General features: G+C 35.2%; 1 protein-coding gene across 1 annotated transcript; it reads right to left on the bottom strand.

The window, feature by feature from the left end:
• Positions 1-6,205: 6,205 nt before the first annotated feature.
• Positions 6,206-9,010, bottom strand: LOC113717785 (G-type lectin S-receptor-like serine/threonine-protein kinase SD2-5). The gene has a single exon (XM_027242597.2). It carries the CDS (start codon positions 8,864-8,866, stop codon positions 6,410-6,412), a length of 2,457 nt encoding a protein of 818 aa, XP_027098398.1. The 5' UTR covers positions 8,867-9,010; the 3' UTR covers positions 6,206-6,409.
• Between the last annotated feature and the right edge of the window lie 1,014 nt (positions 9,011-10,024).

The following is a 10,024-nucleotide window of genomic DNA, read 5'->3' as shown; positions in this document are numbered from 1 at the left end:
ACCACAAATCGATGAATCCTTCACCAAGCCGCCAACGAATATTATCCTCAGTGCTATATCTCTATTTTTTTTTTTTGTCTATGGTTGCATTGATTGGCCTGCAAATTTGGTAATGCCCCTCTGGTCCTCATCTTATTTTGCTGTTCTTTTCAAGGACAAGACTCAGTCATAGTCAAGAAACCAAATTCCTAATTGGAACTAGCCAAAAGTTTCTTTTAGCCAGCATTAAGAGAGTTCCATGTCACCTTCAACCTATGTTACTATTAAACATCTGCCCTAAAAATATCTATACCTAATTATCAAATAACATGTCACTCTGTTTCTATAGGGATTTTGGTGTTAGAGGATTGAGTGTTCAACTACTAACCTCTGTTCACTCAACATGTGTAATGAGCTTTCTTCTGAAATTGCATCATGTTTACATTTTCTTGTACTCCTTAAAATTTCCGAAAATATAGGGTATTGAGCTTCCTTTTTTTTATTTGCAAAATATAGGGTATTGAGGTTTTTTCTAAAATTGCATCTGCAAATGATATCCGTCAAATCCTATGCTTTGTCCGTCGTTTTGACTTGAATTGTCAAGGACAAAACCATGATAAGTATAGCGTCATCAAAATATACAATACTGAAGAATTGGCTGAAATCAACTCGACAATCACTCACGCAGCTGCCCCTAATCCTATAGGAGAGCTTATTCCAACTGCTCCAACCATAACTGAGAAGCCAACCAGCACCATTGAACAGGTTGACTTAACTGCTCAATCCACTTTCACTGATCAACCTGCCACTGAAGGGCAATTCTTCAGCCCAACAACAAAAGTGATCCTAGATTCAATTGCCTGCAAGTCTAATATTGCAGATAAGCCAACCTCTTCAAACGCTGCTATGAAAAGAAGCTTAACTTTTGAAACTCCAATTCCCAGAACTAATGTACCTTCTGCTGAAAAGACAACCATTGAAGTTGTTCCCTCGATTGCTACAAAAAACGATGCTGAAGACAAGAAACCCGAGTCTCCAAAATCTGCTCATATGAGCCCTCTCAAGAAGCCATATGAATTTGCAACATGAAGCAGGCCATACAACTTCATGTCCTCTTTTATTCATTATGTGTGCTACTGAACTTCTAGCATGCTATCTTTTGCCATCATATTAGAATCCATTAACATTCTCTCTATGACTAGAAGTTAATGGATCATAATCATAATATATGATATTATGTAACTAAAATAAACTTTGAAAAAGACTATTAGCATGCCAATGTACCTCTACTTGGGACCTAATTGTATTGGAAGGTGTGTAATTGCTACTGAAATAGTTGACAACTATCTATGAATGATAATTATGGTATCGTGTGCCTATTCTGCAACTAGAATTGTTATATATACTTTTCCAATGACCAATATTTTTGGGAGGGCCAAGGTTGTGCTTTGCACAACCTAGTTCCTTTAGTATTATATTATAAGATAAGCAAAGGCCCAAAGTTACTATAGCAACTTCCCTTAATGACATGTGGTACTATGGATGAATTTTGAACTTTTATTTTTTTCTTTCTCTTTGAATGTGCTAAATGTCTAAAATTACTGTAGCAACTTTCACTGCTCAGTGACTTAAACTGGATTGGATTTGGCATTCCTTTATAAGGTTGAATTATTTTTAATAGGCTTTTCCATCTTTACACTTTGGACAAATATAATTCAATTAGAATTTACATTTATTACTATTTACATTATCATTTGAAGCTATATTTGACAAATTAACTTATGTCTTGGTCAAATGTAATCGAACTACAACATTATTATTATTATTTGAATTTACATTTATTTCAATGTGAATTATCATTTAAAATTATATTTGACAAAATAAGTTTCACTTGTTAAAAATTATACAATTACATTGATCTTTTCAAAATGTTATGTTTTTCGATTTTTTGGTATTTTGTTAATGTAATGCAAAAGATTATTTAAAACTAATTCCATCTTATTATAAAGAAAAAGATTATTATCGCTACTTAATGCAATGTACATTTTTTGTTTAAATTTTATTTTAATTTGTTCATATTAAAATATTTGGTAACTTTTGACTTGATGTTTATTCATATTTCTATTAGCATTTAAAGTTATAGAAATGAACTGACATTGCCACTTAATATATTATATATTTTTGTGATCAATTTTATTTTTAATTCATTTATACATTAATATTTGCTTTTTATTACTATAAATTTTTTTCCTTTATTAATCAAAGGAATGCATTAACGTATAAATAAATAATATATATATATATCTTTATTATATTTCATTAAAATGCTCTTTTTTTGTTTTAATGGTAGCTGTTAGATTTGCATTTATTTTTGTCATAATTTTTTTGCTATTAGATTATTAGATTTTTCAATAAAGCTTAGTTATTATAAGTTCTATCTAATAAGCTTATTTATTATAACATTTTTCTCCTATTTTTCCTCTCCATTGCTTGTAATAAGTCAAATAATGCAAGCATTCTTCACCTACTCCAACTTTTTGACAATTACCTAATCAGATTAAACAATTAATTTTTTCTTAAAATTAGGTTGTCCTTCACAAGAATGTCAACCTTTTATGAATTATCAGTTGTATTTCATCTTTTCATAACCATTAGATTGAAATACAAATTACTACATTAGCTTAGCTTTTATAGACAACCTTTTAAATGAAACTATTATCAATAAACAACTGCACACACTACTACATACACAACCAACTGTTATTCTGTTTTGTTTGCTTCTCGTTCCCACATAGCAGAAAGAAAGCTTCCTTCAGTTTATTGCTTCCTCATCATTTGGTAATACTATGTTTGTTAGCTTTTTCTTCACCATATCTATGCATTTATATCTTATTGTAGTAAGATATAGATTCTTTTACATGATTTGTGTATTGATTTTGTAGCATTGCCTTCAGCATTCAAGACTTTTGCTTTGTCTAGCACTTTACTTTATGAGTCATAACTAGCCTACATAATGTTTTGATAAAATGCTAGTTAAGTTTAATTGATATTTACAAGTTTTGTAAGTAAATTGCCGGTAGCTGCTTACTATTGAATTATATATACTGTGTGACTTATGATTGTATACTCTGGCAACAAACTTTGAAATTGTTTAGTCTATTTAGATTTGTTTTTTTGCTTTTGTGACCATTTTTAGATTGTTCATGTTGAAGATGCTTGCTTATTTCTTTGATGGATAGCTAAGCTAATTTAATGTCTGTTTCATTATCAGCTAAATTTTGATAGTCAAAACAAAGAAAAAAAATCTTAGACAAGTTAACAAAATTAGTCACCCGGCTGATAAAGGATGTAACAAAATTACTAACCTACGACTTGATTGAAAATCAGCTATATTTAGTCAAATAATGACATAGAATTTAATGTTTTTTCCTCTTCTTTCATCCTCTACCTTCTCTAGCTTTAATTTGATGAAATAATCAGTCAACGAGATCTTTTACGCTGTTTTTGTGTTAATTTTTTTGTTTGTTCAATGGCATCTAATTCTATCACCTCTAACAATCAAAATTGATGGAAGTTCTTAAATTGAATATTTTTTTTTGTTCAACGGTTGTTTTGTAATAATTTATAGTTGTCACCTCTAACGATCAAATTGATGGAAGTTCTTAAATTAAATATTTTTTTTTTGTTCAACGGTTGTTTGTGACAATTTATAGTTGAAAGGCCAAAACAATATGAATGGCTGTCCAGAAAGTTTCCTCTCTAATAATAGCTTCTCTGATAGAACATGAAATTTTCCTCTCGTTTATCAGATGCGACGAATTCTTTTTTTTTTTTTTTTTGCCCGCCGTCCTCTATCCACTTTCTTTGATTCCTTCCCCGCTTGACCCAGACTCCACCATTCCAGATTCGCTTTAACTTAGCTTTGAAACGATAGAACCTAATAAAGCATGAAGAAAGGCACGGCGGCTTGCAAATTAGTTCCTGCCAGAAAGGCAAAAAATTCTCACCAGTTATTAAACTATTTTCTGTGTCTATTTTTGATCATCAAACTATTTTTTATCTCAATTCAGTCACTCAATTAAATAATCAATGTACCTATGGCCATTTCGTCAGATTTTACTCTTAATCTACAAAAATAAACCTAACACAGGCAAATCACATGTCAAAATTTAAGAGTAAATATGTCCACTGAACTCTTGACTTGAAGATAAAAAATTTCAGCAACCACTAAATTGTTATGATCAAACACCTTTAATTACTCAATTATTTTTTGATTGAAAATGGCCACTTAATTCACAAATATCTATATTAGTAGCCATTCTGTCCAAATTCAATGTCAAATCTAACGAAATGAGTTGCATTTGCACTGCACATGCCAAATACCATAGATAAATTCGTCTAAAAAGATGAGACAAAAATCTTAAATAACCATTGAATTGTACAAACAATATATTTTTAGTAATCTTTCATTCAAGTTGGCTACTCAACTCACCAAAATAGTAAATTAGCGAGCTTTCATTCAAATTTTGTCATTAGATCTACTATTTTCATTTAATTTCAGGGTTCTTCGAAATAAATCACAAGAACTTGAGTGTATAATTTAGATTTTTTGTCAAAACCTATAAATTAGAATATAGTAAAGCAACTACTAAAGATTTTAAATTCTATTTTTTGTTAATTAAGAAATCTAAAACTCTAGATAGAAAAAATCTAAAAAATTGACCTTACAAATTTGTCCTTATTTTTGGTATGTGAAATGGACATTGTGCTCATTCCATTAACATTAACAGGAACATTTGACGGAATGACTATATTGATTTGATTTCAATATAGTAAATCGTTTCGAGGTCGATGACTATATTGAAATGAAAAATATTTGAGTGCACTTTTAGCCAAAAAGTATATATACTATATTGAACTCAAATCAAGACAGTCACTGAACTCAAATCAATGAGTTTCCTTTTGACAAAGGAAACTTTTGGCCAAAATGTACGAGTATTTGAGTTCAATCACTATATTGAATAGCCCCCACCGGCCCCACGTGAATGGGTTGGTGGTTGGCGCCTCTTCCTCGGGACCGTTAGGTCCTGGGGTCGAACCTCCGCAGCAACATTAGCTCTCCGTACATATAACGTGCTAGGTCTGGTTGGGGCGCTGGACCGGGCCGGAGTGGGGATTAGTCGGGCCGCCTTTACGGACTTGACCCGGACACCCCCTCCGTCAGAAAAAAAAAATCACTATATTGAATAAAATATATTTGAGTGGTCAAAAGAAATTCAATGGACATATTTACCGTTAAATTTTGACAGTTGACTCGCAGATGTTAGTTTATTTTGTAAATGAAGAGAAAAATTTAATAAAGTCCTCGGGACCGTTAGGTCCTGGGGTCGAACCTCCGCAGCAACATTAGCTCTCCGTGCATATAACGTGCTAGGTCTGGTTGGGGCGCTGGATCGGGCCGGAGTGGGGATTAGTCGGGCCGCCTTTACGGACTTGACCCGGACACCCCCTCCGTCAGAAAAAAAAAAATCACTATATTGAATAAAATATATTTGAGTGGTCAAAAGAAATTCAATGGACATATTTACCGTTAAATTTTGACAGTTGACTCGCAGATGTTAGTTTATTTTGTAAATGAAGAGAAAAATTTAATAAAATGATCACGGGTATACTGATTAATTAGTTGAGTTGTTAGATTGAGATGAAAAATAATTTGATCATCAAAAGTAAATGCAGAAAATAATCTAAGAAAAAATCTTATATACACTGACATATATACATTATCACCGTAAAAATTATTTTACCAGATGCATTGGTTGATCTATATAGAGAAACCTCTCTCCACTTTCCTTATTTTTGCGATATGTTTGTTAAGACAATGTTCAGAGAAATTACCGGATTTCTTTCTTTTCTTGATTATGCTCACGACCACATCATGGGACCAGTCCAACTTTTAAGCACCCATTTAGTTCATGGCCAAGTGATTTTTCTTTGCTTAAAGTGACATCAACCATCAACTTGTTTATTTCAAAAGTTCAAAACATTAAGGTTAGAAAGAATTACTCATCTTCAGTTGCATTTTCCTAGTCCCAGAAGAAAAGGGTGACAGCAGCCAAAGTAAAAGATTCGGCTAACCGTGATCAGAATATTGAGAGTCATTGCATTATGTTTTTCAGTGCATGCGTCCGTTCATCAGCGACAATGTGAAAATTTTTTGCTAATCCAATCATGTATACATTCTTCAAGATATGTTTGGTAGATCTGCAGATATCAATTTTACTGAATGCTAGAATACCAAAATGTCTACCTTCCAAATATAAACAAAACCTAATGAATGTACGAGGAAGAAATGCATGAAAATGGTGTACATATGAAGGCTTCTCCACTAGTGGTCTCAATTTCAATGAAATTGCTTCAGCTTCTGTGGTTGCTATCTTGGCCCTGAAAGACTTGTAGCCAAAAGATGAGCATCATCGTTGCTCATTCGAGGCCCCGGTGAGGCGCCACCGCCCTGATTGCTCATTGACCTGAAGAAAACTGCATAACGTTGTGACCCTAGCTGCGAACAGCGCGGTGGCGGAGGGACAGGGCAGATTCCTTCCAGCATCTGAACTACCTTGGTCATTGATGGTCTTAGGAACATTTTATCCTGTATGCACCAGAAAGCAACTTTAATTGCTGTAGAAACTCTGTCATCCTTTTCATCTATCTTTAAACTTCCATCAATGATGTCCTCCAGTTTTCCTTCTTCCATCATTTTAAAAGCATAAGAAGGAAAATGGGATTTCTCTGAGGGCTCTGAGCGATCAAAGGTTCTTCTACCACCAATTATCTCAAGCAGCACTAGGCCATAACTGTAAACATCGCTCTTCTCTGATATGGCACGGTTTGTGATCCATTCTGGTGCAAGATACCCCCTTGTTCCCCTTAATGTGGTGAAAACATTACTCTCCTCTCGAGTCATAAGCTTAGCAAGACCAAAATCTGAGACTTTTGCAACAAAATGGTCATCAAGAAGTACATTCTCAGGCTTTATGTCACAGTGAACTATCTTCACATCACAATCTTCATGGAGATAAGCCAGACCTTTAGCTGTTCCTAGTGCAATGCTGTATCTAGTTTCCCAATCCAACATGAATTCCCCTCTGTTTTTCCGGAAAAGCCATCTATCAAGAGATCCATTTCCCATGTACTCGTACACAAGAAGACTGTCATTCCCTTCAGCACAGAAGCCTTTAAGCTTGACCAAATGAAGATGACGAATTCTCCCAATACTGCTAACTTCTGCTCGAAATTCTTTCTTCCCTTGACCAATGCCTTCCAATTTCTTCACAGCCAATCTAGTTCCATCAGGGAGAATCCCCTGGTAAACTGAACCAAAACCACCTCGACCAAGCTTCTTGCTGAAGTTGTTAGTTGCAATCTGAAGATCATTGTACCTAAAACGAACTGGCAGTCCTGATAAATTCTCCCCAAAAATTTCCTCCTCTGAAGACTCTTCAGGGGATTCAGGCAATGCCTTGTTTTTCTTCTGGTGGTACTGATATCCTGCATAAAGGAGACCAAAAATAGCGAGCAAAGCTGAGATGATGACCACGATGACAATCACATAGCGTGTTTTGTGAGTTCCACCACCTCCTTGATTTGCCCCACCGCTTGCATTGGTCAAGACTTTGATATAAGAAGCATATTGAGTACCATTTTTGGAGTGCTGCAAGCTTCCTATCTGATCAAACAAAAAACAGTTTCCTGAATGGTGAAAGAACATGGCAGCACAAGAGCAGTTTCCTTGGCAAGAGGCTTTGCAGCCATTTAAATCTGTTTTAGCAGAGGGTGGAGTAATATCAAGAGCAGAGTAACTAAGAGTGTCCCCTGCATCAACAAGCTCCACAGAGTCCTGTGATATATCGCAGAAGGAGACACTACTTTTCGTGCAAGAGTGAAGGGCTGAAGGGCACAGGCAACTGCCTACTCTCTCACAAACAAAATATGGATCACATGCTTCAGGTCTACCACACGGATCATGTGGTATTGCTATCAAGGAGGCACTGAAGTTACCATCAGCTAGAAGAGGGCTGAAAGTGATGAAACCAGCATTTTCCAAAGCTGCCACCCATGTGGTATTTTCATCATGATTAGGAGAGATAACAAAATGCCAAAGCAACACTTTATCTTGATTATAAAACCTCCAGTAATTGCCCTCAAGAGTTGCAGATACAACATTCCCTCCATCTGTGTCAATGATTCTTCTGGTATCCATTCCCATGGCCCAATAAGGCTGTGGGGGTTCATAATTTGCTGATAGAATTACATCTCCAGACTTTATCTCAAGAGAGTAGCTCAAATTATCGGAGTTGGGATTGCTTACGAGTTTCATTCCTTCAGTGAACTCCTGATTCGACGCAAGGGTATCAGTGGGATGGCCAAAGCTCTGCCATATTATACTGCTGTCATTGCCAACAAGCACCAAATTTCCTGAATCCAGCAATTCCATTGCTACAACTCCTTTGTTAGCAGTATCTGTGGACCAAATGGTGGATCCACCACGTTGCAAGTAAGCATCCCCATTTCTAGCGATTGTGAAGAAATCTGAACCTCGAATCAGATTGTTTCTATTAGCAGACCAAATGATTGTTGAGCTGCCCTTGTGAATAACCACAAGTTGAAATTTATTGACATCTTGATCGGGTCGGAAGCCCAATGCGAAAGCAGAATTGTTGGAAAGAAGAAACAACCCCCCATAGTCTAGATAGTTCAATAGCCTTCCCTGGAATCCCAGATCCAGCCTGCCTACATTCGGAGTACCGGCCATACATGTTTCAAGCAGCAGCAACAGACTAGAAAAGGAAAGAGCCACTTTGATAGACAGAAATTCCCACTTTCCCATGACTACATGTCTACATCAACAAGTACTTGAAACTCTCTTGAAATTCAGGAATATGAATCGGAGGCAAACACATGAAGAACGAAATTTCGATTTTTTCCAAAGGCCAAGGGAAAAATGAAAAGGAAGGATTAATAATACGTACAGGAATTTGGTTGGCCAGAAAAGTTCAAAATTTTAAAGAAGAAAGCTGGTAGAAGAGACAAGTAAAACGTGAACTGAATTAGAAGTTAAAAAAGCAAAGATGACAGTTTTGGGAAGAATCAAGATCCAGCCAGCCCAGAAACCCAACTTTAGCTTATAGCCAGCTGAACAAAACAAGAAAACAAGTTCTTGTAAAATAATGCATGGACCGAGTCCCTCCTTTCAGATTAGCTTGAAGACCGTCGCCATATGAATTGAAAAATTGAAATTTTGACTAAGAAAGATTTGCCTCCAACGCCAGAAACATCATGAGAAGCGTAGACCTCTAAAAAGAGTAGTTTAAAGGGGACTATTTATCTACTGAATTTGTCTAGCCATCAAATTGGGCTCAGTTGGAAAACGGAAGCAACCATCAGCAAAAGAAGAGCATTTCCAAAGTTCCCAAATGGTGGTTTTTGGAAAAAAGTTCCCAAATGGTGAGCCATTTGAAAGAACGTATTTAGTGAATGCAATCTTTAAAAAACATGTTCTGTGAATGTAATTTATGAGAAATAAATGCCTAAAATAATAACAAAAAAATACATTTTGAATGCAACTTTTGACGAAATATTACACTCGATGAATACGTTATTCACCTTTTGGAAAAAGGTTTAGAAACTGCCTACCTTTGAGAATTTATATTACAAACTCACATTCTCTAGGAATTTATTCGTTGGGCAAGGCATGCCGTGAAGGATTGAAGACTCGTGGAGAAGCAAACAACAAAGTTTTGTGAGCAACTTGGCCTTTTCTTGATTGAATGAACCTACTTTTCGGGCTTATGTCAAGGAAGTGCAGACATCTGAGGAGTGTTATTATTTCTATTATAGTAGTAACAAGTGCTTTGCTGTTTTAGATCAATCGTCAATATCTATATTATTCTATTTATATATATATTTTTTTAAATATCATTTGTCAACGACGTGAAAATCCAACTGGCCTGTATAAGGAACCCATCTATAAAATATTGTTGAGAAT

Source organism: Coffea arabica, chromosome 11e (assembly GCF_036785885.1).
Source record: "Coffea arabica cultivar ET-39 chromosome 11e, Coffea Arabica ET-39 HiFi, whole genome shotgun sequence".
NCBI classification, from domain to species: Eukaryota; Viridiplantae; Streptophyta; class Magnoliopsida; order Gentianales; family Rubiaceae; genus Coffea; species Coffea arabica.
Note: the sequence above shows the minus strand (reverse complement) of the source record. Positions and strands in the feature narration are given on the sequence as shown.